A 27,734-nucleotide genomic window follows, 5' to 3' on the forward strand; every position below is an offset into this window, starting at 1 on the left:
TTGCCCACATGAGCGTTGAAGTCTCCCAGTAGGACAACAGAGTCCCCAGATGGAGCACCCTCCAGCATCCCACCCAGGGACTCCAAGAAGGCTGGGAACTATAAACCGCCACTGATCCCGCAGACAACAGCACAGGCCCTTGCTGGGCACAGGTTGGCCTGACTCCAGGGTGGGGCCCCAGTAACCCTATCCTGGGCAGGGTGAACTGTTCCCTTGGTGTTCTACTTATAGTGTCCTTCTGAATTGCTCTTGTCTGGTCCCTCACCCAGGACAAATTTTCCACGGGAGACACTACCAACGGGCAGAAGCCCCCAGACAACATAGCCCCTGGGATCCCTAGTAAATGGTAAATGGTCTGTATTTTTGTATTGCGCTTTACTTGGTCCTAAGGACCCCAAAGCGCACAAACGCCTCCACCACGATAAGGTAGCAATTTGCAGAGGGGAGAAACAGGAACAAATGGTTTTTTTTTTGTTTGTTTTATTTGTGACAGGGTATGTGTAAGAAAGTACTTAAATATAGAATTTAAATTTGTTGTTTTGCTAAGTTATCTGTTATGTGTAGACACAACACTGATTCGTTCCTTGAGTTTGGTGTCTTTTCTATGGTTGAATGATTCATAGGTCAGTGTTGATTGACTTAACAAACAAAAGCAAACATTTCTCTGAAAATTGTAAGCTACAAGGACTGGACTGAAAGAGCTCTTTAAAAAAATAAAGTCTGGCTCCTTGGAAGCAAAATATAAAGAAATCAGGAGTGACTCAAAGAGATTACACAGTACTGTAAAACTCTTATCTGTTAATCCCTTAATAACATTTTCTTGATTAAAGTCTAACTCATAAATTTAAGAGGTTTGGATGCTGTCAGCTCGGTGCACATTCCATCTGGAAAGTTTGTTTGTGAAAGTATTTTCATGAATTTGGTTTAGTCATTAGTTGTGGGTCAAAGGCAACAGGCTATAAACTCAGCTAAACTTTAATGGAGCTCTGGGGTTTTCAACATGTGTCTTATTACTTCTGACTATTCAACATGTAATCACATAACAGTCCTTATCATGTTTTTTAATCTAGTGATGATTTTAAATGATGCAGGCCGGCATTCTAGCAAATAAATATTGTGTTTAAAATATTTTACAACAAGATCAAACAAAAAATAAACCCTTAAAAATCAGGATCCGAAACAAGTACAGAAACAGTATCATATTGCCCACTAGAAGCAACTTATTAAGTCTGTATATGTATACTTGCTATACATACTTTAATAAAAATGATTCTTGATAAGAAACTTTGCATCCTTTATGTTTTGGTTCTTATGTCAGAGTCTGTGACAAAGTCAAAAGGAAGATTAAGAAATTTTAGCATTAATAACACACAATGGAGTACACACCACCGATACATATAAATGTTTTGTGAATCGGTATACTTCCATTAGGTGTGAAAAAAGCATTTGTAGTTCCAGCGAAACTACTGACATTGACCCTTTCAAGCACCACGCTTGAAATAAATGAAAAGCCTTGTCACATTAACATCTGACCTTTGTCTTAGTGGAGAGATAACCAACAGTTACTAATGAGCTTTTGTATCTTGCTCAAGAAAACTGATAAGGAAATGTAAAATGAAGCTTCCAGTAGTTGGAGGACTTCCCCAAACTGGTTTCCAGCCTCTCAGTCTTGGTCAATTATTACCCTCTCTAACATATCACAGCCAAATAACTGCGGGGTCACAGTAGGAACCAGCAGGAGAGAAGAAAACAATGTACGACCGAAGGATGCTGACGAAGCTGAGCGAAGCACTGTGGAACTATCACAGCCTTCTCCTGATCATCCTCACGCCGCTGCTGCTGCTCCCTCTTCCTCTGGTCATCGGAACAAAGGTGCGTGCACAAATATGACGGGAACTGTATCCCCTCCATAACGGTTTAATTTAACTGAAATTGCACTGATCAGTGTTTTTAAGCAGCTCCTATCATTATTTGCATATTGTGAAATATGTTGCCACTGCTAGTTTTAATTGTATAGCACATAAACTTTATGATATGATCTCAGTAGGTTGTAGCTATTGTAGAGTTTTTGTGATGATCTGAACAGTCTCTGTGCTTTATTAAGTTTACGTTGGCTCTTTATTTGCTTTCCTATCAGCCAGTCATGGATTTGTACTTACACACTTTTTTCAACTCTAAGCACTACGAGATCTTTTACACTTTTTCCCGTCACTATAAATACGGCTAACAGACCCTTGTACTTAGTGCCATCTGACCCTTGATCCTTTTCAAAAACTTTCTGCATATAAAACTTTATATACTCATAAAATGAAAACACATAAAATGAAACCTCATGGTTAGTTTTTACAATTTCAGTTAACAAATGACTTGTCTGGGATTGCAAATAAAGCTCAATATCCGATTACAGAAAGTTTGACCTACACAGCAAAAATGCCAGTGTTGATTTTTCAGTGTTAGTAGATTTCAACAGAGTTCCGAGTTAGTTCAACACTTAATCGAGTTAAAATAACACATCGGGAGTTGATTCCTGAAAAGTGTAAGTGTAGATTTTAGTCGTTACTGCATTTTAACACTGTGGGTGTTAAATTAGACCACACCTTCATTTCCTGTGGAGCTTCGCAATCCAGAATCTTCGGTCGCCATTTTTTCTTGCTGATGCGGTAAGTTTTATTCGGTTAAATATTAAGTTTTAGATTGATGTTAGAACAAGTAACATGATAACTAGTAAAAGAAATAGTATTTATATCAAAATACATCATCTTTAAGTGTCATATTTGAATTTTAACTGTTTTTGTTAAGCTGGGCTACTGCTAGCTAGAACTCTGCAAAGTACCAGTTTCTTTCCTAATATTCATTTAGCATAATCTGGCTATTGGCAGACTGTAATGAATATTACATGTTAATATATTTCAGTTTTTATTAAATGCCTTTTATTTATTTTCGAATTAAACTGCCAAAGCCTTAGGGTCAGTGGTCTCAAACTCGCGGCCCAGAGGCCACTCGTGGCCCAAAGGCCACTTGCGGCCCACGTCAGGTGAGGTGAAGAAGTATAATGCAATTTGGCCCTTAAAGTGACTTTTTTTTGTCATTAGCCAAAAATGATTTAATATAAAGGCAATGAGGGCAGAGTGTTACCGGCCCTCATGGGTAGTGTAGTCCGTGCTGCGGGGAGAACGTGTGGAACTGCCCCTCCCGTTGTGTGTTTGAGCGCGAGAGAGGGAGAAAGTAAGAGCTGTTACCGATGAGAAATGGAAGAAGAGAGCATGTAAATATAATAATAACCACTGCCGCCAAAATGAGTGCCTGGTTGTAAGAAAGCTGTTAAGATTCGACTGTACACTGTGTTCGCTGACAGTAAAGCTACAAGCCCGACAACCCAGCGTATTGGCCAGAGGTGTCATTACCACGGTTCAGAGCCGCGGACCTGGCCGAGGTAACAAGAGAGTACAAACATGTGGAGGGATTGGCTTTGTTAGTTCAGTGAGAGTCAAAAACTAATGTGTACACTTATTTCTGCATTTTTATTTTGTTAAATATGAATAAAATTACAGCAGAAGTGCTGCAAAGTGTCTGACCAGAAAGAGAGGACCATTGTGTTAATTTGGTAGTTCAATTAAAGGCATCGGTTAGTTAAGAGGGAGAGGGGGGGATGCGTTCATATTTGCAGTTTTGTCTTGTTATACAATATTTGAAATTTAAAAACGAACAAACCAAACGCTACATTGTCAGGAATATTTGTGGGGAGGGTTTTTATCGCTTAAAATATATAAAAAATAATAAAATAGAAATATGGTTCCTACTAACCCCTGTGATAGTTGAGAGAATACTGTATTGCAGTCATGTTACACAGCTTGTACTACTTAAAAAATGGATCAAGGATGTTTTTCTTAACAAAATTAATTTTAACTCAGTCTAAAGGGACTAGACATGCTAGATATTTTGCAAAGAAATGGTGTTATATGCTGGACCTTATTTTACTCTTGGCAGGTGGTGATATGCTGGTTCCCGAGAAGAGATGAACTAATCAAAGTCAGCTTTTCAAGACAGCCCCAAGACTCTTCGCAACTTGTGTTCAAATGTGAGGCCGTTGTCAGGTGATAAATGCAAGGAAGAGGCACTCAACTGACATGAAACATGTCAAAGACAACATGAAGGTGACATTTCAACATAGGCAAAAAGTGGTTCAAGAACCTGCCATAGCTTCTACCGTCCTGGACCTTTTCCCAAGATTTCTGGATACACCTGGCTTGGTAAGGCATAAAATAATTTAATGACTGCTTTGTGGTTCCTTTGTTTGTTTTCTTGTTAATGTGTTGTTTCTGTTGTTACACTTTGTGTTTAAGATTGACCAAGACTTCACAATGCTGTTTTTTGGGGAGGAAGTGTCTGGTAAGTTCCTTGCAAAGTGGCCAACATTCTTCAAGCCAAGGATCATCAAAGATTGCAAAAATCTGTCCCAGAGTACAGAATTGGATGAGCTGCTCATTTCTGCACAGCGTTACTCTAACGAGGCTGGTAAGTGTAAGTTGGAAATGGTAGATTTTGCATGCCTTTACAGCATTTGCTTAATTCCCACAACACAATATATCACTCATTTCTGTATGGTATGAAAACAAGCTTACAAACACGTTAAACCTGAAATGACATTTAATGTAGTTTGAACACAAAAAAAGTTACATAATCTTACTATTGTTATGACTCGATATCTACTTCACTTGGTGGCCAGAAGATTTTAAGTCTCTAGAAATGAATTTTTATACCAAGGCGCTGGAAAACTGCCTTATTAGAAAAATTATCAGGTGTCTAAAATGTCATCATGGTATTACATAACGTGGAAAAATGACTGCTGTGGTCCTTTAAATGACAGTAATTGTGATGATCTTAATTTCTATTCTGTAGTTTGGGACTGCGAGGCGGCTGCCATCTTTTGCTGCTTCACTTCACTCCAACATCTAAGGGAAGGACGTCTTCAAAGATTAGCACATCAGATGCTGCTCACCACCTAATGAAATTCATCAAGGTATGCTTTTTAGAATTGTATATTTCTCTTTTGATGAGAACAGATGCAAATTATCAACGGCTGATATTTTAAGATGGCAAGGTGATCCAACCTGCAGCAGATGTATCTATCCCAGACAAGCTTGGTGTTGCAGGACTGACATGTCATTGTTTCTATTAAAACTAAATGTACACATTGAAACAAAAATAATTGTGCGCGCGGAGTGAAACATTTTAATATTGTCATAATTTCAAACAGCAATGCCTCAACATCAGATTATCAATTTTGTTTAATGTGAATCACTTGGTTTCTTTCTCTCCCTCAGGTGGGAGGTAGCACAGAGGCTTTTCTTAAGGCTGGCCCCACTCAGCCATTCGTCCTGTGGGTTGGAGAAAGAAAGAACATCATCCAAAGTTTCTACCCAAAGTTTCTACATTGTCCTAGATCAAAAGGTCATTCCCTGTGTGACACAGATGGGAGATGCAGGTTTTGACAAGGCAAAACTTTTCAAGGCACATTTTTTAATTTGCCGTGTCCTTTGATAAGGCATTGGACAACTTCTACACATTCATCCAGACCATCAAGTGTATGGCATTGATGTTGGCAGCGTGAAGGACAGTCCTCGGGTCAATGAAACAAGAGGAAGTCTTCACTGTACGGTTTAAAGATATCCACTATTCAGCACTTTGACTGGAAATGTTCATCTGTTACATTTGCAAGATACACCACACAAGTTGCTCAGTGTTATTTAGACATTTGAAGTTCCAGCATGGTTTGTACCCAGGAAAGTTTTTACGTTTGACCTGTGGAGAGCCTGGATGTTCATTTATCTTTCACACGTACTCTGGTTACAAGCGGCACTTATTCCGAGCACATGGAGACTGCGTTCACTCTGAGGTCATCAACAATTTTGAGCCTGTACCTAACGATGGAACCTCTGTTTCACAGCCTGTAAATGTGGCTCATCCCATGACAATAACTACACCGGTTCCAGTTGAAAAAAGGCAAATACTGAACATGTGCAGCTCTGTTATTGCTCAAGTACAATCATCAGGAGTTCCTGAAAGTACTGTACAGTGTTTAGTTGGTTCATTGGAGGAACTGGTTAATGACATCCATGCACATGCAAAACAATCTGTTGTCGACTGTTTGTCAACTGATACATCAAGAGAAACCTTAGAAAAAGTTGAGGATTGCTTTGATCAGCTTGAAAATCCATTTTCATGTCTTAACACAGAATCTAAAAGGATAAGATATTTTGAGCAAAAATGGAAAATAGTTGAACCCATAGAGCATGTTCTTGGTGTGCGTTTTGATGTACGCAAAGATAGAACAACAGGGACATACAGGCAAGTTCCTGTCAATGATAAATTCATGTACGTTCCTATCATGGGATCCCTTTCATCTATGTTTCGAAACAGTGAACTTTGTAGCAGTTTCCAGAAAAAAAAACTAAACATGGAGGGATTGTACAGAGATTTAAATGACGGCTCCTACTTCAAAAATCACAGTTTATTCTCACAACAAGAACATGCTCTCCAGATCCAGCTCTACTATGACGATTTTGAAACTGCTAATCCTTTAGGCTCAAAAAAGGGGGTGCACAAACTTGGTTGTATTTATTTTGTTTTGAGAAATTTGCCACCAGAGTTAAATTCTGTGTTGATGAACATTCATCTTGTAGCCCTTTTTCATTCAGAAGACTTAAAAAAATATGGGTTTGATCCTATCCTAAAGCCACTTGTTGATGATCTAAAGATTTTAGAGACTGAAGGAATGCAAGTGCCCTTTTCAGCCACACCTGTGAGAGGTTCGCTTTTTCAGATTACAGGTGACAACTTGGCTTTACATAGCATTTTTGGTTTTGTTGAATCATTTAGTGCAAACTATTGTTGTAGATTTTGTTTAACTGATAAGACAGAGTTGCAGTCAGTTTTTAGTGAAGATCATGTAGGCTTAACACTGCGTTCCAAAGAACTTCATTACAAACACTGTAGTGCCATTCAACAAAATCCTGCTTTGGCCTCAACATTTGGTGTAAAAAGAAATTGTTTACTCAATTCACTTCGGCTGTTCCATATTTCAGACAACTATGCTGTAGACATAATGCATGATCTACTAGAGGGAGTGGTGCAGTATGAGTTAAAGCTTGTGTTTCAGTACTTGATTAAGACCTCTTTGATATCCTTGAATTCATTGTCACAGAGAATTATAAGCTTTAACTACGGATATGCACAGAGAAGGAACAGGCCAGGTGGGCTAAAACTGGATGACAACAGCAAAGATCTTGGGCTTAATGCTGTGCAGTCATGGTGTCTTTTGCGGAATAGCCCATTGATTTTTGGAGATATCATTTGCAGAAATGATGGACATTGGAACTTGCTACTTTTGTTAGTTCAAATTGTGAACATTGTTTTTTCACCCATTATAACTCATGGCATGACTTGCTATTTGAAACATCTGATTGCCGATCATCACAAGGCTTTCAAATCTCTCTTTCCAGAACGGAATTTGATTCCAAAGCACCACCTAATGATCCATTACCCACGCTGCATTAGAAAAATTGGGCCACTCATACATATGTGGTGCATGAGATTTGAAGCAAAGCACAAGTTCTTCAAAAGATCTGTAAAGAACTTTAAAAATATCACAAAAACACTAGTAAAAAAACATCAGAATCAATTAGCCTTTCATTTTGAAAATTTTTATTTTAAAAGATTACAGTTCGGCCCCATTAATGAAGTCTTGGCCAGCAGCTTAAAAGGCAGTGAAGCACTGAATAAAATGTTTGATGTTTCTTCTATTGTTTCTACAACTTCCTGGGTCAAAAGTTATGGTACACAATATCAAGTTGGGATGTATGTTTGTTCTGGTGTTGAAAATGAGATGCCTTTGTTCAGTAAGATTGTCAGTATAATTGTTAGCGATTTCAATACTTATCTTCTAACTTGTAAGGTCTCAACAGTATATTTCAATGATCACTTAAATGCATTTGTTATTGAGGATGGATTAGATGTCTTTGCACTGATCTCTGTAGATGATCTGGTGTACTATAGACCTTATGATAGGCAATTTTCAAATGGCACTGATGACAAAATGTACATTGTCCCATACTGTAATTTTGTATGACTTGTTTACTTGTGGTGTATCTGAATACAAAGTATTTTGGAACGTTAATGTCTTGTATTTCTTTGTAATGGGTGGATGTTGGGGGTTAATTGTAGCAGTAGAGATATCAGAGATTAATGGGAGTTTATTGTAATCTGGTGGTATTAATGATTTGACTGACACTAGTGTTAGTGTTAGAAAATTAACACTATTCAGAGTTGAATTTTTTAACACCAGGGCTAGTGTAAAGTACCACCAACACTATTCGGTGTTAATTTTTAACACTTAACACCAGTGTAGAATATTTTTGACACTGGTCAGTGTTACTCAGTGTTAATTTTTAACTCTGTGCAGTGTTAAAATAACACTAGCTCGTTGTTAAAAATATAACACTTTGAAAAGTGTTAATTTAACACTCAAAAGAGTGGACACATATAGACACTTTTCTAGTGTTAAATTTAACACTCACAGTGTCAATTTAACACTGGCGATTTTGCTGTGTACATTGAAAATAGGTCAAAGGAAAGCCTTTGCAGTGCAAAAACAAAGCTTGCCAGTGGGATTTTGTTTTTCAGGCTATAATAAGATTTGATATATTTAGTTGGATTTAGTTAGTGGTCTCGAGACCACTTTTACGTGGTCTTGGTCTCGAATCCCTCAGTCTTGTCTTGGTCTCGCTGTCTCGGTCTTGCTGTCTCAGATCGACATAGTGGTCAGGAGATTTGGAGTCAACAGTATCCATGACACACAACGTAACATTCGATAATGTGTCATGCGCAAAAGCATCAGCTCTAAGAGCCGTGCTTAGAGAGTGCTTTGTGGTGAATCAGAAGAGTCGACTCCCATTGAGCGAGAGCCGCTCCTCAATGTCCTTTCGCTGCTCAGCTCTCACACAGTGGCTCAGCTATGCTCCAATCCCTCCATATTGTGGCCAATCATGTGCGAGGATATAGGATAATATCATTATGTGAAAAACAGAGAGGGTGAGAGACGTGACAGTCAAGTGGAGCGTGCGTCTGTCCTCTCAGTAAGTGAGTGAGACAGTAGACAGCGGTGAGGAGGGCTGTGCGAGTGCATCGCAAAAACACATAAATATGCCTGAGACCCGTAAACAAAGCAGCATCTGGCTGCAGTTTAAAGACTTTTTTGTCTCGGTCTCGTCTCGACTTTGTCTTGGTCTTCGTCTTGTATTGGTCTCGATACCCTCTGGTCTTGGTATTGTCTTGGTTTAGGCGGTCTTGACTACAAGTCTAATATTTAGTACAGATCAGAACAAGATTGTTTCAGGAGAACCTAGAATTCCATGAAAGTCCATGAAGCAGCAAATCAAGTGCACAGCATAAACTGACACAGAGCACATGAGAGAATAGCTGAGACAAAGCACAAGGGGGAGACGGCACTATTTTTTTTAAAATGGGGAGCATTCAGGTCGACACATCAGTGAGGAAAAGAGACATGTCTGCATGAGATCGATGCAATTATGGGTGAGGAAGTAACAATAAATATTAGACACAAACAACCACTAAAAACCAAACAAGGAAACTCCAACAGAAACGTAAACTCTGCATAAGGAAAGGACTCAAAGGAAAAGAATGTGAAGTGAAGGGAACTAATAACTTCCGATATGCAAAGTAACTGCAAGAATTCAAGACTGACAAGATCAACAGACAAGCTAATAATAATAAAAACGGGAAACATTATTGCACTATCAAGCAGAACTTGATAGTGTGACACCCAAAATGCTGGGCCCTGATTGTGAAGCCTGGTGGTGGAAATGTTCATGCAGATCCACAACTGGATGGTTCAAAAAAAGAAAAGAAAAAAGTAAAGATAATAGAAAGATAACCGCTGGAATGAAGGTTAAATTAGACAATGCTTCAGTCCAAATAACTAGCTAAAGGTGTTTGAAGGTAGCTGCTGAGTGACGAGAGAGACTCTGGCTTAGTGGACAAGCTGCTGCGTCTAATCTTTGCATTACATTTATATAAAAATGACCTTTAGCTATAATTACAGTCATCGATGTGTTTGTGTGTGTGTAATCGTGTTTTCCCTGTAGGAGGCAGAATGTGGCTTTGTGTTGCTGCTGATGGCAATATACTGGATAACAGAGGTGATTCCACTGTCCATGACCGCCATGCTCCCCGCCATCCTCTTCCCCCTGTGTGGTATCATGTCGTCCTCCAATGTGAGTCAATCAGAGTTACAGAGGACAAAATGTTCTTCGTCTTAAGGATTGTTATTCTTTATGAATGCACAGCAGCAGATGTGCTACTTGTGTCCCTGCATGTGGAAAAAGAAGCACTGACTTCAACATGAAATTTTTCTTTTTTTTCTTGACAAATAATAAAGAGCCCTGTTTTCCTAATTTCTTGCTCTGTATGATTTACAGCTCAGAACAATTGTTGGTACTGATCCAATTATTTAATATTTTCCAGTGCATCTGTGTGTTTTTTAAAGCTGTATTTTTAATTGGTTTATCTGTTACTTGTTAACTCCCTGTATAACATTTTCTTTGGCCACAAACTCAAATTTGAAAATGGGCTTAAATTTTAACTCCTCTTCCTCAATTACCCTGTAGATGCACTCTCTGTTCTAAAATCACCTTTCTCCTCTAGGTGGCAAAGGAGTATTTTAATAACTTCCACTTCCTGCTTGTGGGTGTTGTCTGCCTTGCCACGTCCATCGAGAAGTGGGGCCTCCACCGCAGAGTCGCCCTGAGGCTCGTCACCTTGGTGGGGGTCAACCCTGCTTGGTGAGCATCTTCGTTCTCTGCTGTTGGATTCAAATTTTGTATTTCTTCGAGATTTAAGTGTGAAGGCTCCATTGTTGCTTTTTGAACACACCACTGTCTCCTTCAGGTTGTTGCTTGGCTTCATGTCCGGCTGTGCCTTCCTCTCAATGTGGGTCCAAAACACATCAGCTGTTACCATGGTGATGCCCATCGTAGATGCTGTTCTCAAACAGATTCTAAAGGCGAATGAAGAGGGATACTCTGGTGAAGACAACCCTACCCTGGAGCTGGACGGTACCTGCACAGACAGTATACTTTACTTTATAAAAGCACAAAATATAATTAAAAGTGTGAGATAGCTGTGTGTTTTTGAGCTTACAGTAGGATGGAACTTGTGGCCCTGACTATAATCTGTCATTTTTTCAGAAATCAACAACTGTACTGCAAAAAATAAAGAAGCTCTGAGGTATGTAAAGCATGGGGATTCACTGCTGCCCTCTGGGTTCAGGGTGTTCTAAGTTTTTGTTTCTGATGTGCTTGAAGAGCAGTTGAATCCCTTATTCCTCTCTCAGTGACAGCACAGAGCCAGATGTCCCCACAGAAACCTTCACTTCTGTTCAAATACCAGCAGAGTCGCAGCCTGCAGCAGACGAGGTGCAAAAAAGCACCAAATAAACACAGAATAAAATTATTCTTTGATATTTTTCCAGTTCTGCATGTTCTGCTACTTCCGCTAAATCTGCTTCTCTCTGCATTTTGTCTTACAGGCTGCAGAAAACGTACCCACGGCCTCCCACAGGGACACAGGATGTCAACAGGGTCGGATGCTATGCAAAGCCATGTGCATCGGCATTGCCTACTCCTCCAACATCGGCGGCATCACCACGCTGCCCGGAACCTCTCCTAACCTCATATTCGCTGAGCACCTCAACCGGTGAGTGTCTTGTAAGTAGAATCTATCAATTCTCATTGGCTGCACTTTGAGAGTCACCATGGCAAGTCAGGACATCAAAGACATTACATTCATGCAAATGAATTGCAAGCTGTGTGGTCAAATGTTTGCTTATGCTGGAGGTATATCCCCTCTCTGTTGTAATGAAGTTTTACTCAGGATCATTATTCCAAAAAAGTAATGTTTTACTCTTATTACACAGAACACAGCTAAAATTAATCCAGTATGTTACTTAATTACTCCACAGAGAAAGTAACTTGTTTTCTCTACTCATTACTTTCAAGTTTCTCTGTAAAATTACTCTGAACATATTGTCTCATAATTACCATTTAACATCAGAAACCTCCAATTACAGCCCTACACACCAACACAAACCCTACCTAATGAAAACACACATACGATCTTTCTTTTAGTCTTCAGGAACATAAAGTCGATAAAAACCAGCACAAAGAGACTTTAAAGTGATTCTACTTTAGAAACATGAACAGGCACAAATGAAGGCTTGCCGTTCATGTTTGGTTAATTCAGTCTGCTGCACAGCTAGAATGAACTAAATGATTGAAAGACTGCTGTAAAAAAAAAAAAACCAATGTTCTCCAAACACTGTCTTTACATTCAGCGTTTACCCAGACTGCAACAGCATCAACTTTGCGAACTGGCTCCTGTTGTGCCTGCCCATCAGTGTTATCATGCTGCTGATGACATGGTTGTGGCTGTATTGGATCTTCATTGGCTCAGAGTGAGTGTCAGCATACCATCTGCAGAGCCAATCACCTGCTATCAGTGCTATTCTATTCTGACTACTCTTTGTGCACACTCCATTATTTTTTCTCTTTTATCAGTTTCATCATCCTATTCTGATTTCTTTGCATTGATTAATTAGTGAAAGTATCATCACATCACATTTATGTCTTTATTGTTGTGAATATTTATTAGAGTTTTGACGATGATGAACCATTTGTTTTCATATTTATGCTTTTGTGCTTTGTTAATAATGCCATCAACAGAGACTACATAAAACAGTGTCATTCAACACGGCTGGTTTGCTCTCGAACTTTAAGTTCTTTAAAAAGGAACTAAAGAACATAAATGCTGTTTGACAGTTTTGTGGGCCTATTTAAAGCAACTTAAATGTGCAAGTTTTTTATTCTGAAGGTTTACTGTTGGCCAGTCCACCGCACACCTACAGGTAGCCATTGAAGCGGCTGGAAGATCAGCTAAGCTGTTAACTGAACTTTTAAAATACAGTGCATATACTGTAGTACCCTTTAAACAGAGCCAAAAACCACCCCCATAAAAACACTCGAAACCATCAATCCATGCATCCATCCATGCATCCACCCATCTTCTTCCAGTAATCCGGGGCGGGGTTGTGGGGGCAGCAACCTAAGCAGAGAAGCCCAGAATTCCCTCTGCCTGGCCACCAGCCCATCCATCACTCGTATCAGCAATCTCGTCCTTTCGGTCACAATCAACAGCTCGTGACCATAGGTGAGGGTAGAGACGTCGATCGACTGGTAAAATGAGAGCTTCGCTTTTAAACTCAGCTCTCTTCACCACGACAGACCGGTACAGCGTCCACATCACTGCAACCGCAGCACCAATCCATCTGTCGATCTTCCGCTTCCTTCTCTTGTCTCTTGTAAACGAGATCCAGAGATGTTTTCAGTCGAAGTCAGTAGCGTTCAATCCGCAATATACACAGTGCAGGTAGGCCACCGCTTTCCCCTCCTGAGTCACCTGACGGTGTGCTAGAATCTCTTTTTAGTCTTTTTCCATGGCCTCTCCAAACTCCTACCACACCTGACTTTTTGCTTCAGCCCCTGCCCAAGCCATGTTCCGCTTGGTCTGTTGGTACATATCAACTGCCTCCAAAGTCCCACAAGCTAAACAAGCCAGATTGGCCTCCTTCTTCAGCTTTGTGGATCCCTTCACCTCTGGTGCCCAACATTTGGTTTGGCAATGGAGGTGCTGAACATGGTCCAGTCAGCCTCAATGTCACCATTCTCCCTCGGAATGCCCTTGAAGCTCTGCCGGAGGTATGCGTAGACGATCTCACAAACCTATGGCCTCTGCCAGGTGTTCCCAGCACAAATTCACTATACGTTTGGGTGCGCCAGGTCTGTCCAGCGTCCTCCCCCGCCACCTGATCCAACTCACCACCCGGTGGTGATCAGTTGACAGCTCAGCCCCTCTCTTTACCCAAGTGTCCAGAACAAATGGTTCTGGTGATACGATTGTAAAATCGATCACTGACTTGCAGACTAGGGTGTCCATGCATGTATGGACACTCTTATGTTCAAACAGGTCTCATTAACGTTGCCCATATGAGCGTTGAAGTCTCCCAGTAGGACAACGGAGTTCCCAGGTGGAGCACCTTCAAGCACCCCACCCAGGGACTCCAAGAAGGCTGGGTAGTCTGAACCGTCAGTCGGCACATAAGAGCAGACAACAGTCAGGACCTGTTCACTCACCCGAAGGCGCAGGGAAGAAACCCGCTCGTCTGCTGGGAGAAACCCCAAAGTACAGGCAGCAAGCCGAGGGGATCCTAGGATACCCACCGCAGCATGCACACCATGGGAGACCCTACCAGGGGAAAAGGTATCGATTTGCAGAGGGGACACTCCAAACTATCCTCCAAAAGTCTGCAATATTTTCCCAAAATGTGTTATTTGCATGTGGACTGTGGACTGGCAGACCGGGGTGGTGGTCCCCATCTTTAAGAAGGGGGACCGGAGGGTGTGTTCCAACTACAGGGGGATCACACTCCTCAGCCTCCCTGGGAAAGTCTATGCCAGGGTGCTGGAAAGGAGAGTTCGTCCGTTAGTCGAACCTCGGATACAGGAGGAACAATGTGGTTTTCGTCCTGGTCGCGGAACACTGGACCAGCTCTTTATCCTCTCCAGGATACTTGAGGGTGCATGGGAGTTTGCCCAACCAGTCTACATGTGTTTTGTGGACTTGGAGAAGGCATTCGACCGTGTCCCTCGGGGTGTCCTGTGGGAGGTGTTGCGGGAATATGGGGTGTCTGGCCCATTGCTACGGGCCATTCGATCCCTATACAACCGACAGGATTTCTAGGCGCAGCCAGGTGGCGGAGGGCTTTCGCTTTGGTGGCCTCAGAATCTCATCTCTGATTTTTGCAGATGATGTGGTTCTGTTGGCTTCATCGGGTGAGGGCCTCCAGCTCGCACTGGAACGGTTCGCAGCCGAGTGTGAAGCAGCGGGAATGAGGATCAGCACCTCCAAATCTGAGGCCATGGTTCTCAGCCGGAAAAGGGTGGAGTGCCCACTCCGGGTCGGGGATGAGTTCCTGCCCCAAGTGGAGGAGTTCAAGTATCTCGGGGTCTTGTTCGCGAGTGATGGGAGAAGGGAGCCAGAGATCGACAGACGGATTGGGGCTGCAGCTGCAGTAATGCGGACGCTGCACCGGTCCGTCGTGGTGAAGAGGGAGCTGAGTGTAAAAGTGAAGCTCTCAATTTACCGGTCGATCTACGTCCCTACCCTCACATATGGCCACGAGCTGTGGGTAGTGACTGAAAGAACGAGATCGCGGATACAAGCAGCAGAAATGAGCTTCCTCCGAAGGGTGGCTGGCCTCTCCCTTACAGATAGGGTGAGAAGTTCGGCCATCCGGGAGGGGCTCAGAGTAGAGCAGCTGCTGCTCCACATCGAAAGGAGCCAGCTGAGGTGGTTCGGGCATCTGACAAGGATGCCCCCTGGGCGCCTCCTGGGTGAGGTGTTCCAGGCATGTCCCACCGGGAGGAGGCCCCGGGGCAGACCCAGGACACGCTGGAGAGATTATATCTCTCGGCTGGCCTGGGAACACCTTGGTATTCCCCCGGATAAGCTGGAGGAGGTGGCTGGGGAGAGGGAGGTCTGGGCCTCTTTGCTTAGGCTGCTGCCCCCGCGACCCGGCCCCGGATAAAGCGGATGAAGATGGATGGATGGATGGTGTTATTTGCATTTGCAGTCATTGATATTTAAGAAATAAGGCAGTAGTCGGACTTCAGGAAATAACAGAGCAGATGACAGCAGGAAGAACAGAAAAAGGAAGAGCAGGGATGGAGGTGAATTTTAAAGCACTCTGCAGTTCTGTAGCAACTGTGGGTGTGGGGGGGGGGGGGGGGGGGGGAAGTATCTTTAATAGTTCACTATATTAGATGTGGTCAAAGGTTGAACCATCAGCTGATGTTTGCTGCCAGTGAGATGAGATTGTAATATAATGTAAACATCAGAGGGTCCCAATGTGCAGGTCGTCCTTCTTCAGTAAACATTTGGAGATGGTGGGGAGGAACCTCCAATAAAACCAGGCCCGGCGAGGGGGCTTTTATTGTGACTGGTTAGGAGGGAGTAAGAGAGGAGAAGACAAAAATGGAGAATATGGACAGACAAACTCAAATACAAACTGCAGTACTCAGTGCATTGTGGGATGTTCCCCAGCAGCCTGAGCATAGAGCAACGTCATTTTAGGGTCACCTCTTTCCCAGTATCCGCTTACCTTTGCCAACAAATCATTGCTTGTAAATATATAGATCTGACAGAGCTGATTTTTCCACTACTCAACCAGCCTACTCCACCCAGGTTGATCAACAGCCGCGACGGCCCCATCGTCATGTGCTCACAGGGGGCGTTGCTTGACCTCTAAACCCATCTCAGCTTGCTACTCATCAAAGGTCTCCAACGTCAGGCTCCCATTGCAACCCCATGCCGTTTGCCCCTAACTTCTTTATCACTGCATTTCCATGCTCCGGCTGAAGTACAGTGACTACTTACTGGCCTGCACACTATGTTGCTGCTTGCCTTCTTCGGGTTTCTACGCTGTTCAGAATTGACCTCCTTATCGACAAAATTCCATCCGGATCTTTATCCCTGCTTAAGCAACCGCCGCCCAGTCTCCAAAAACTGCTTCATCTTCTTCTTCAGACAAAGCAAAACCAACCAATTGCGCAGCCGCTTTTTGATATTTTACTTTAAAATAAACTCACCTTTAAGCCCCTTTGAATTGCTGACCCATTACCTCTACCTCAGAAAATCCCAGCATAACTTACATTCAGACCTTCAGCTCATCATCGAATCCAGCCACATCCCAACCAGATCATAGTTTCTTTCACATTTTTGGCAAGTTTTATGGTGTCCAGGATTTCTCCTAATCTCTTCTTTGGCCATTCCTTCCACATTGGTACAGCAACTTATGCCTCCCGCAAAGGAATTACGGACCACTTAATCAAGCTCACGGTCCGATGGTCATCACAAGACTACCAGTTATACATTCGCAACAATCTCCAAGACCTTCACAATGTCCAATCTTCGCTTCTGCTAGGGGATGCCTTCTTTGGGGATCTGCCCCACCCAGGAGCTGCTGCCAGTCCCCTCCGAGGCCTTCCCCAAATCGCAGCATCAGTCCACGGTCTCTCATCCATCATCATTCATCGTAACTGAAGATGTGGTCCCAGCTAGTGAAAGTAAAATTCAGACCCACTAAGTATTTGAATAACTTGGTTATAATTTATATATTTTCATCCATCCATCCATCCGCTTCCGCTTATCCTTTTCAGGGTCGCGGGGGGTGCTGGAGCCTATCCCAACTGTCATAGGGCGAGAGGCGGGGCACACCCTGGACAGGTCGCCAGTCTGTCGCAGGGCTAACACACAGAGACAGACAACCATTCGCACTCACATTCACTCCCGCATTCATACCTATGGGCAGTTTTTGCCTATCCCCACAAACTGCCCACGCAAACGCCCACACAGAAAGACCCCGGCCTGATGGTGGAATTAAACTCAGGACCTTCTTGCTGTGCGGCAATAGCGCTAACCACGCGCCACTGTGCTGACTATATAGTTTCACAACTATGTAAATATATAATTATTTTTTCATTGTCTATCTGTGCTTTTAACCAAACACAGTCAGTCATTAAATTCAGTGTGGGCACTTCCTCTTTCTCTCTCTCTCTCTCTCTCTCTCTCTCTTACGCAGCTTCAAGTTCCTGTGGCAGTGTCGGGGAGAGCAGTCTGAGAGAGAGAGGGCGGTGAAAAAGGTGCTGGAAGACGAGTACAAGAAGCTGGGAGCCATTCGGTGATCTCTCATTCGTTCATTTACACACTTGTTTATTCTTCAAAGTAATCAGCTTGATCATTTATTCATTCATGCGTGATCATTACTGCTGTCAGGCATTAATATGTCCATTTATCTATTCATCCATTCACTGACCTCAAATATTAGAAACAGGCAAATGAATGGTCATTCATTTTTGTATTCGGTGTTTTGAATAAAAAACAAACAAACATAAAAATTGAACTATATATGTATCGTCTAAAACACCTATATTAATACACATGGTAAAAATAATCAGAATATAAATGTTTACCCCATTTTTTAACCCCTTATTTGGAATTTTATTGGGACAACCTGCCTAATCCAGAATGACTAAGGGTCTCCAGAAGGTTGCCTGAAGCGTTCTTCTGTAGAAAAACCTTCACAGTTTTTGTTTGCTTTGTTGTGCAGACAGGTCATGATTTCTACAAAGAGACATTGCTTCTGCATTTTTCAGTCTTTTTCTTTTCGTTTTTGGGATTCATTCAGAATAAATGTATTTATTTATTTACTTGTTTTTTGGGTGCACTTTGAACATAACAAGGCAAGGGCCACCTGGTTTTATATTCATGAGAGGGAGACATTTATCTCACAAACTGACCAACTCAGGCCAAATGAGATGGATAAAGACATCTATTGTCATGGTCCTGGGTCGTTGACCCAGCGTTTTGTGTTTTGTGACTATTTCCCTCTGTTCTAGTTATTCTGTGTCCTCCCCCCTTGTGTCCGGTTCGGGTTCTAGATTTCCTGTTTTACTTTGTAGGTCTGTGTCTCGTTATGCCCATTAAGTTCCAGCTGTGTCCCCTCCTGTGTGCCATTTCCTCATTACCTGGTGTGTGTATTTATAGTTGGTGTCTGCCTGTGCTCCTCGTCGGCTCGTCTGCGTTCATCCGTGTATTTCTGCGTATCTCTGCATTCATCTGCGTTCCATGGTGTCCTGTCTCTGCGTCCCTCTGCCCCGCACCCCCTTTGTACGGTCTCAGGTTTGCTATTTAGTTTCTCCCAGTTTAGGTTTCCGTTTGTAAAGTACTCATACCTCGTTGCCTGTTTTTGTCACCGCCACCTTTGTAAATAAAACATCACTCGTATCATCAGTTTGCTGCATCTTGGGTCCTCCTTTTCCTCCACACCACACGGCTCCCTCCGCCAGCCGTGACATCTATAGCCTGGAGGTTTGGTGAACTCTCTCTCTGTCAGCACATATATAACTTACAATATAACTCTTTTAAAGAGCTATATTTTCATTCAGGAATTTATTTAATAATACAGAGGGTTTTAAATTACCTTAGATTGCCATCATTCATTTACTTGTTGATCAGTTATTGACAGAAAGACATTCCTATGATAATTTATGCATTCACACATTCATTCGTTCCCTCTCTCCAGTTCTCAGGAGATCTTCACCGGGGTGGTTTTTGTGGTCATGGTTTTGTTGTGGTTGACCAGATCTCCAGGTTTTATACCCGGCTGGGCTTCCCTCTTCCCTCAGTGAGTCACAACCTTCTTTTATTTTCTTGGAAATTATTCAAACTTATTCCCAAGTACAAGGTGTGATCTTAAAGCCCTCGATTTTTTTCCCCATTAAAGCAACAACAACAACAAACCCATAGTTTAATTTTGTCCAGTGTCCTTCTACAGCGCTCCTGCTATAGATCGTTCTGTAGAGGTCACAATCTTACTATTTGTTCTGGATCTCTGCCACTGTGTCAACTCAAACTTGATCTTGAAATGGAGATATGGAAACTATAATGCCTGCAGGCAATAATATGCACCCTGAAAGTTTCCGCTGAATGTTCTCTTCAGGTGTTTCTGGAGAGTCGAGCTCCCCTCCAGGAGTCTGATGCTTGAAAATTAGTGCACAACCCCATGAATATCAAGAAAAAAAATCGTGGTTCACATGCACATTCGTGTATCTGAATGTGCTGCAGGCTCTCTCCTAAAACTGCTGTCTGTTCAACAGCCAGAACAGATTTCTCGGGAAGAAATAAACAGTAGTGCTGAAGCATCCAGAGAGGCATGTGGAGACAACCTTGAAGCAAATACTCTTAAATGTAGTATCATTTTGAAAAATTCCACCTCTTCCAAGAGCAACATGAGAAGTCGTACACTGTTAAAAATATGTATTGTTTCCTCTTTGTAATGCAAAGAACCAGAGTTACCAGCTGTTTCACGAAAGAACTTTTCTAATACAGAGAAGTTCATCTGGGAGTCACTTTCAGTAGAAACCAACAGACTTATTGTTGGTTTTGACCTTTCCAGGCAGTTTCTTGATAGAATGACAAATATCAGACCAGATTCTTTGGGAAACACATATATTTATGATTTTTCACAGCAGCAATGAACCATGACCCAGCTGATCACTTTTTCTGTTTTTCAGTAAATCCAACTACATCACAGATGCCACTGTGGCTCTGGTGCTGGGCGTCCTCCTCTTCATCGTACCTGCTCACGGACCCTCCAGAAAATATGGTAAATGTATGGAACGTGGCTTGTTGTTTACTCAGACGTTGAAGGCTAACACAAGTACTCAAAGAGCCCCAGAGCAGGAAATTAGCATAATTGGTTGAGTTTAAGTAGTGTAGATTTACTACTGTAGATAACTTTTGTTTTTCTTAATTCTTCTTAATACAGTTTTCCTACAATACATTATTCTCACTTCTTTGGTTATTGTGTCCTATGTATATCAAGCTTTTACATAAAAAAATAAACTTTAAGCTGCACAGAAATGTGTGAATACCTAAAATCAGTAAAGTATTAACACTCATTTAAATCTCAGAGGTTCTGAACATCTTGTCTGTTTTTCAGCATCTGTGCCATCAGTCCCAGTAAATGTTTTTCTCTCTCCATTCAGAGTCAATGATTTCCTGGAAAGAGTTTCAGGCCTCCATGCCGTGGCAAGTTGCCCTGATGGTCAGTGGAGGCTTTGCCCTCGCTAAAGGTGCAGAGGTATGCTGACATACAAATTACACTTCATTCAGAACAGTTTCCTCATACCGAACAAGAAGAAATTTGATGCAAACATTGTAAAGTTTTCACAGCTAACACAGAAAAACCTCAGGTCCAGATAAAAAACAGCTCTCTGGTGCAGATCATTGGGGATTACAACAACTTTAACCGGACTACTCCCCTGATTGTGTCAACATTGTTTTCAGTCAGTGCTCACGATCAGAAAGATTATAGTAAAACTTACTGAAAAGCATGAAATAAAAAAAGGATCAAGATTGTTTAGCTTAAAGTTAAACCATAAGTACACTCAAATAACATAGTTTTGAGTGCACTTCAATTATATCTCTGTCTATCTCTGTCTCTAGAGATAAACAGCGACAGATATAGAGATAGATAAAGATATAGGCCAACCGACTGTGGTTGTAAAAAGACTTCAGGACCTACAGAGGTCAGTGCAAACACCTTCTCTTTGAATTGCCCTCTGTACGCACTTTGCTGCTCAGTTTATGGGCTCAGTCACTCATTTAGACTCAAGCTGAACAAAAAAGTCTTTTTTGTGAATTTTGCCATGGTATGGCTAACTGTGCATTGTCCACTGACAATTTCTCTACAATTGAAATCATTAATTAACGAACAAATGGCTTCACAGTCAGACCAGCCTGTCCTCATTGCATCTGGTCATATGTCCACAAATGTCATGTCAAATCTTCAAAATGGGCCTTCAGAAACCAGTGGTTGATATAATGGCACCTAAAGCTGGTATAAAATCTGCTGTACACTTAACATGTGTGTTTGTTTGTGTGTGCAGGAGTCAGGTCTGTCTTTATGGCTGGCCAGGCTGATGACACCTCTGGGCGACCTCCCGGTCTTAGCCACAGTCACAGTGGCCTGCCTCCTTACCACCACACTGACAGAGGTGGCCAGCAACGCTGCCACCATCACCATCTTCCTCCCCATTCTCTCTCCTCTGGTTAGTTCAGTGTGTTATACTTTACAGATCCGCCGAAATGCTAAGAATTACTGTTCAATTTTGAGCTCAGTATTTTATTCTTGGACTTTACTAGAGTACTTAAAATAATCATTATTTATCTTACACTGGGCTGTGGAGGAATCCCTCCGTTCATGGTCTGCTTGAAACAAACCGTTTAAATCCACTCCCTTTAACCCTACTTTCTTCTGATTAGCTTCTCCCGACAAATACAACACGCAAGGGATGAGCAGCAATTTTATACTCATGTTGAATTAATGAGCTCTTTAGAAATCAGCTGTGCACCACGGGTGCTGGTCTGGGCCTTTCCTGCGCGTTGTTCCCCGTTTCACCGTCAAATCCAGCACTAGAGCCAAATTAGTGAAAAATAACTCTGAAAAAATAAGTAAAACTGTGTGGTTTCAGCTTCCAGATGATTCATTTTCTTCAGAATCTGCTTTTTCATTTGTTGAGCCTAAATGCTATTTGATGCCTGTAAATTCTTTAACTTCCATAACATCAACTTAGCATGAGGTCGGCCTCCAGTTCAAGCATTAATTTAAGTGCTCGAGTGCTAAGACTATGCAGAGACACGTCTTCAAGATTCCTCTCATGTCTCCTCAGTCCTGACCTCATCTGTCAGGGTCCTGGGACTGGGCGACCCAGGATCCCTGAGCAGTTATGTATTATATTATTATTATTATTATTATTGTTGTGTATTTTGGTGTTGCTCCCCCTTCCCTGTGCTTGTGTATATGTGTGTGTGGGTGGCTGAGCACTTGTTTATAGGCGGCGTCAGGCCTGGAGGGTGTGGCCCTGCAAGGGGACTGGCCACACCCGAAGCCACACACCTGCTGCTGATCAGGCCTCGTCGGGGGAGCTACTTAAGAGAGTCTTGGAGCTCCCACCGACGCGGGATCATTGCATGAGACTCCACGTTAGTCACCCTGTCTAAGTTTAGTCAGAAAGTGTATGCCTGCCATTTCTGAGTGTCCTGACAGCTGCGCTATTGTTTCCCGCAGGAAGAGCGTGGAAGGCACGGAGAGCAGCGAGCACCGGGGGGTGCTGACACGGGAGCAGAGAGCACACGGACTATTCACGGGAGACACGACACGGGAGTCTGGGAGAACACGGGGATTTATTGTTACGTTGTTTTCACTCTGTAAATAAACACTGTTTGTACATAGAGCTCCGCGCCTGGGTCCTCCTTCCCCACTCCTTCCACGGTGTGCCATGCCATACCGTGACATCATCAGTGTTTTCAGTCTGATAAATTCAGCTTTTTTGAGGGAAACTGCTGTGACATCTGAGTTGTTCTGCTGTTTCAGTGTTTTGCTTTAGCTGCAGTTTGTACTGTTTATGAGCTTTAAGATTTTGTTTCAACATAAAACAGAGCATATGGAACTTACAACAAAAGAGACGACCACATCAAGGCTAACAACTCTTTTTACAGTTCTGTCTCAAGTCCTTCGGACCCCCCATAAGTAGGGAGGGGTTTCTCCAGGAAGTGTGCAGAACTTACTCATTTAGCTTTTCTAAGGGACATTTAGTTCTCTGATCTCTGGGTTGGCTGAGAGATTCAACCCTCATCGTTGACCTCCAAAAGAAGATGGTGCCTCTGTCTGCTGGCCTTGAGCACGTTCCTCTGGTCAATTCAAACCACTCATTTGTATACTTGTGTTTTTTTTGGTGGAGCACAATTCTTGAAATAAGAGTAGTCTGGATGTTCACAGGTGGTCCATCACAGAGTTTCACACCCGGGCAGTAAATCAAAGACATTACATTTGTGCAAAGTAATTGCATGTTGGCGCATGTTGGAGATATTTCCCCTCTTTGTTGTGATCAGTGTTGGGGTCATTACTAAAAAAAATGCACATATTAGAACACTTTTCGTAAAAGTAATGTAGTACATTAATTAATTACTAACAGGAGGAAGTAATTCATTACACGTTACTTTCTCGTTACTCCGTAAAAATGACCTGAAACACATCGTTTTTCATTAATTTCTTTTTTTCTTTAAATGCATTGTTCCTCTTGTGTTTTACTTTTCGCAATTACCATTTAACCATATAAACCTATATGCTACAGACACACGTAATATTTCCCTGAATTGCCACAATGACTCTGGTTTAAAAAAATACAAAAAGAACAGGTCCAAACGGAGGCAGTTTGTGAACATAGCATCCTGACCAAGTTAGAGGGGGGGATGTCAAGTTGGCAATGTCTATCTTTTCAACCAGTATCACTGCAAAGCATGCAATAGACACACCCGTCGACCATGTCCATCCCAAGCTTTGCATCTTCAAAGCGTGAAATGGACATGCATGCAAAAGGTACAGTAAGCTGCAGTACCAGCAGAGGGCGATATTTCAAATCAAATCAAATCAAATCACTTTTATTGTCACATCACATGTGCAGGTACATTGGTACAGCACATGTGAGTGAAATTCTTGTGTGCGAGCTTCACAAGCAACAGAGTTGTGCAAAATACAATAATGTAAACAAGCAAAATACAAGAATGGCTACATCTGAAACTAATAAATATATGTACAATATATAATAGTATATGCATTTCTGGATGTGTATACTAAATATTTTTCTACGTGTGTGTGTGTGTGTGTGTGTGTGTGTGTGTGTGTGTGTGTACACATATTTTACAAATTAAATAGAGTAAACAATAAATAAAATATATAATATAAAATATACAGAGTTGAGACATGTGCAAAACAGTGGCGTTACTGTACAGTATGGAGTGCATAATGTTAAAGTTCCAGTAGTGAAGCTGAGGTGTCTATGACGTGTTCAGCAGTCTGATGGCCTGATGGAAGAAGCTGTCTCTCAGTCTGCTGGTTCGGGACCGGATGCTGCAGAACCTCCTTCCTGATGGAAGCAGTCTGAACAGTTTATGGCTGGGGTGACTGGAGTCCTTGATGATCCTCCCCGCTTTCCTCAGGCACCGCTTCCTGTAGATGTCTTGGAGGGAGGGAAGCTCACCTCCAATTATCCGTTCAGAGCACCGCACTACTCGCTGGAGAGCTTTGCAGTTGTAGGCGGTGCTGTTGCCATACCAGGTGGTGATGCATCCAGTGAGGATGCTCTCAATGGCACAGTGATAGAAGGTCCTGAGGATGCGGGGGCTCATGCCGAATCTTTTCAGTCTCCTGAGAAAGAAGAGGCGCTGCTGCGCCTTCTTCACTGTTTTGTTTGTGTGTACTGACCACGTAAGATCCTCAGCCAGATGTACTCCAAGGAACCGGAAGCTGCTCACTCTCTCCACAGCAGCGCCGTTGATGGTGATGGGGGTGTGTACTTCTCTGCACCTCCGGAAGTCCACTATCAACTCCTTTGTCTTTGCGACGTTGAGGGTGAGATGGTTGTCTTGACACCAGTGGGTCAGGGCGCTGACCTCCTCCCTGTAAGCCGTCTCATCACTGTTGGTGATAAGACCCACCACTGTAGTGTCGTCCGCAAACTTCACAATGATGTTGGAGTTGTTAGTGGCTGTGCAGTCGTAGGTGTAGAGTGAGTATAGGAGAGGGCTCAGTACACACCCCTGTGGAGCACCAGTGTTCAGTGTGATGGGGGATGAGGTGATGCTGCCCAGTCTGACCACCTGGCGTCTGTCAGACAGGAAGCTAAGGATCCAGCTGCAGAGGGAGCTGCTCAGTCCCAGATCCTGCAGTTTCCTGTCCAGCTTCGAGGGAACGATGGTATTGAATGCTGAGCTGTAATCTACAAACAGCATCCTCACATACGTGTCTCTCTTCTCCAGGTGTGACAGGGCAGTGTGTAGTGTCAGGGCTATGGCATCATCAGTGGACCTGTTGTGGCGGTATGCAAACTGTAGAGGGTCCAGTGAGTCGGGTAGTGCAGAGCAGATGAAGTCCCTGACCAGCTTCTCGAAGCATTTGCTTACGATGGGGGTCAGGGCTACAGGTCGCCAGTCGTTCAATGAGGAGATGGTGGAGGATTTGGGTACAGGGACGATGGTGGCCATTTTGAAGCAGGCTGGGACTACAGACAGAGAGAGGGAAAGGTTGAAGATGTGTGTGAACACTCCAGCCAGCTGAGCCGCGCATGACCTGAGGACGCGGCCGGGAATCCTGTCCGGACCAGTAGCTTTGCGTGCGTTCACCTTCCTGAAGCACCTTCACTTCAGGCCAACACGAACATAATCACAGGAACGCGTTTAAACAGACGTTACTAACACATTTACATGTAAATACATATTGCCCCCCCCCCCCCCCCCCCTTAATCCTTTGAATGAATGTTAATAAAAGTTTTTATAATAAAAACTAATTATTGTTATTTAATCTCACAAATGTGGGAAATATTTATGAGAGATTGTTCTCGCTTCAGGCCAAGGCCATACACGTCAACCCTTTGTACATCCTGATCCCCGCCACCCTGTGCACATCCTTCTCCTTCCTCCTGCCAGTGTCCAACCCACCAGGTGCTGTGGTGTATGGCTATGGACACTTTACCACCCTAGATATGGTGAGTTCTGTCACAAGAAAATAGAGGTTGCAACTAGAAATAACTCTTTCACTAAATGTATGCTGGCCATAATTCACAAGAAAAATCTGATCCTGTCTGCTGCAGGTTAAGGCGGGACTTGGCGTCAACACGATTGGAGTCCTCGCCGTCCTGCTGGCCATGGCAACTTGGGGAATTCCTTTGTTCTCGCTGGATACGTACCCCGACTGGGCACCGACCTTCAACTCCACGACGCCTTGATGAGCGGACTCCGGGCGTAGTTTTCAGTGGTCAGACTCTGAATCCTGAAAGAGACTCAAAAAAGGCTCCCGAGTTCGACGCTTAAGAAATAGATTAATGTGCTTTAACTAACCCAAAGCTGAATGGGTGTATTCATGTTTCTGTAGTGGTGTTACTGCTTCCTCTCCACCAACAGGTAAACATTTAGAAGCCCCTGTTTCGGTGCTGCAGTCGCGGTAAACCTGGTTGCCAACAAAAAACATTTAAAGAAGTCATGTTGTCAGCAAATCTAATGTGCAGACCCAGGCTAATAATCAGTTTATCTTACTACATCTTCTTTTTCTCTATCATAACACTCCACTGTTTTTCAAAAGTCAGGATGAGATATCCTCCTAAAAATCCCCCCAAATACTCCCAAACTGCAGTTTAGCAGAGAAGAGAATGACGTCTTTGCTGCCGTCCTGAGTCATTTTGCATTCAACAATAGACGCCCAGCCCTGAAAACCTTTGGATTTGCACTTCTTCATTGCACCTTTTTAAAGTTATTTACTATACTTTATAGGTAAATTAATATAAAAAAATTTGCCAACTGAAGTTTGATGTCACGGAATGTTACTGGAATAAACAATCAGAGCAATTTGAGTTTTTCTATTTGTTACCATCATGCTGAGTGCTGCTGCAGGCAGGATGAGGACCTAAACGCAGGACTCGAAACAATAAGGTAAACTGAAGGAAGCAGCTTATTGCACTGTAGCAAAACCTTTACAAACACAGAAAAGAAAACCTGGACGGGGACCTAAAAGAAAACAGGGAGCTAGGAACAAGGGTAAACCAGAAACAAGTGGAAGAACACGGGGAACACAGCTGGGAGAGATCAAACATGACGAGACAGGGAATAAGCAAAACTGAATACCCTAAACGCAGGACAAGGAACTATCAAATTAAACAGGAAACATGAGACGCGGGTTACACACTGGGGGCGCCCAAATTCATGGGCTGCATCCTCCCGAGGCCGCATTTGTAGGCCAATTACGTCACAGCGACGCAACGAAGGCTGTCCAAATTCGTAGACTCCTCCGAATGCGGCCGAATGCGGTCAACAAATCCCTCGCACAGGCGACTGTCCCACTCTGCCTGAAGTCCTCCACCATAGTCCCCTTGCCTAAGAAGCCCCACATCACCGGCCTGAATGACTACAGACCGGTGGCACTCACCCCA

At 42.8% G+C, this 27,734-nt stretch overlaps 1 protein-coding gene and 1 long non-coding RNA gene across 3 annotated transcripts; both read left to right on the forward strand.

The window, feature by feature from the left end:
• The first annotated feature begins 1,752 nt into the window (after positions 1-1,752).
• LOC146629681 (solute carrier family 13 member 1-like) lies at positions 1,753-26,537 on the forward strand. 2 transcript variants are annotated; one of them, XM_085360194.1, is made up of 15 exons: positions 1,753-1,872; positions 10,164-10,292; positions 10,723-10,859; positions 10,966-11,132; positions 11,265-11,304; positions 11,411-11,509; positions 11,599-11,772; positions 12,410-12,529; positions 17,771-17,869; positions 19,274-19,375; positions 20,265-20,356; positions 20,739-20,833; positions 21,642-21,803; positions 26,160-26,297; positions 26,403-26,537. In XM_085360194.1, the coding sequence occupies exons 1-15, from the start codon at positions 1,753-1,755 to the stop codon at positions 26,535-26,537; spliced, it is 1,809 nt and encodes a 602-aa protein (XP_085216320.1). The 2 variants fall into 2 exon arrangements, with proteins under 2 accessions (XP_085216320.1, XP_085216321.1); XM_085360195.1 differs by having other exon boundaries at positions 11,411-11,492; positions 11,606-11,772.
• LOC146629682 (uncharacterized) lies at positions 4,209-4,919 on the forward strand. Its single transcript, XR_014906427.1, has 3 exons — positions 4,209-4,250; positions 4,344-4,515; positions 4,900-4,919. It is a non-coding gene; the product is annotated as an uncharacterized LOC146629682 (long non-coding RNA).
• Positions 26,538-27,734: the final 1,197 nt, after the last annotated feature.

The sequence above is a fragment of the Diplotaxodon limnothrissa genome, linkage group LG7 (genome assembly GCF_057381915.1).
Source record: "Diplotaxodon limnothrissa isolate DT_005_m linkage group LG7, D_limnothrissa_male_GT1.1, whole genome shotgun sequence".
Taxonomy (NCBI): domain Eukaryota; kingdom Metazoa; phylum Chordata; class Actinopteri; order Cichliformes; family Cichlidae; genus Diplotaxodon; species Diplotaxodon limnothrissa.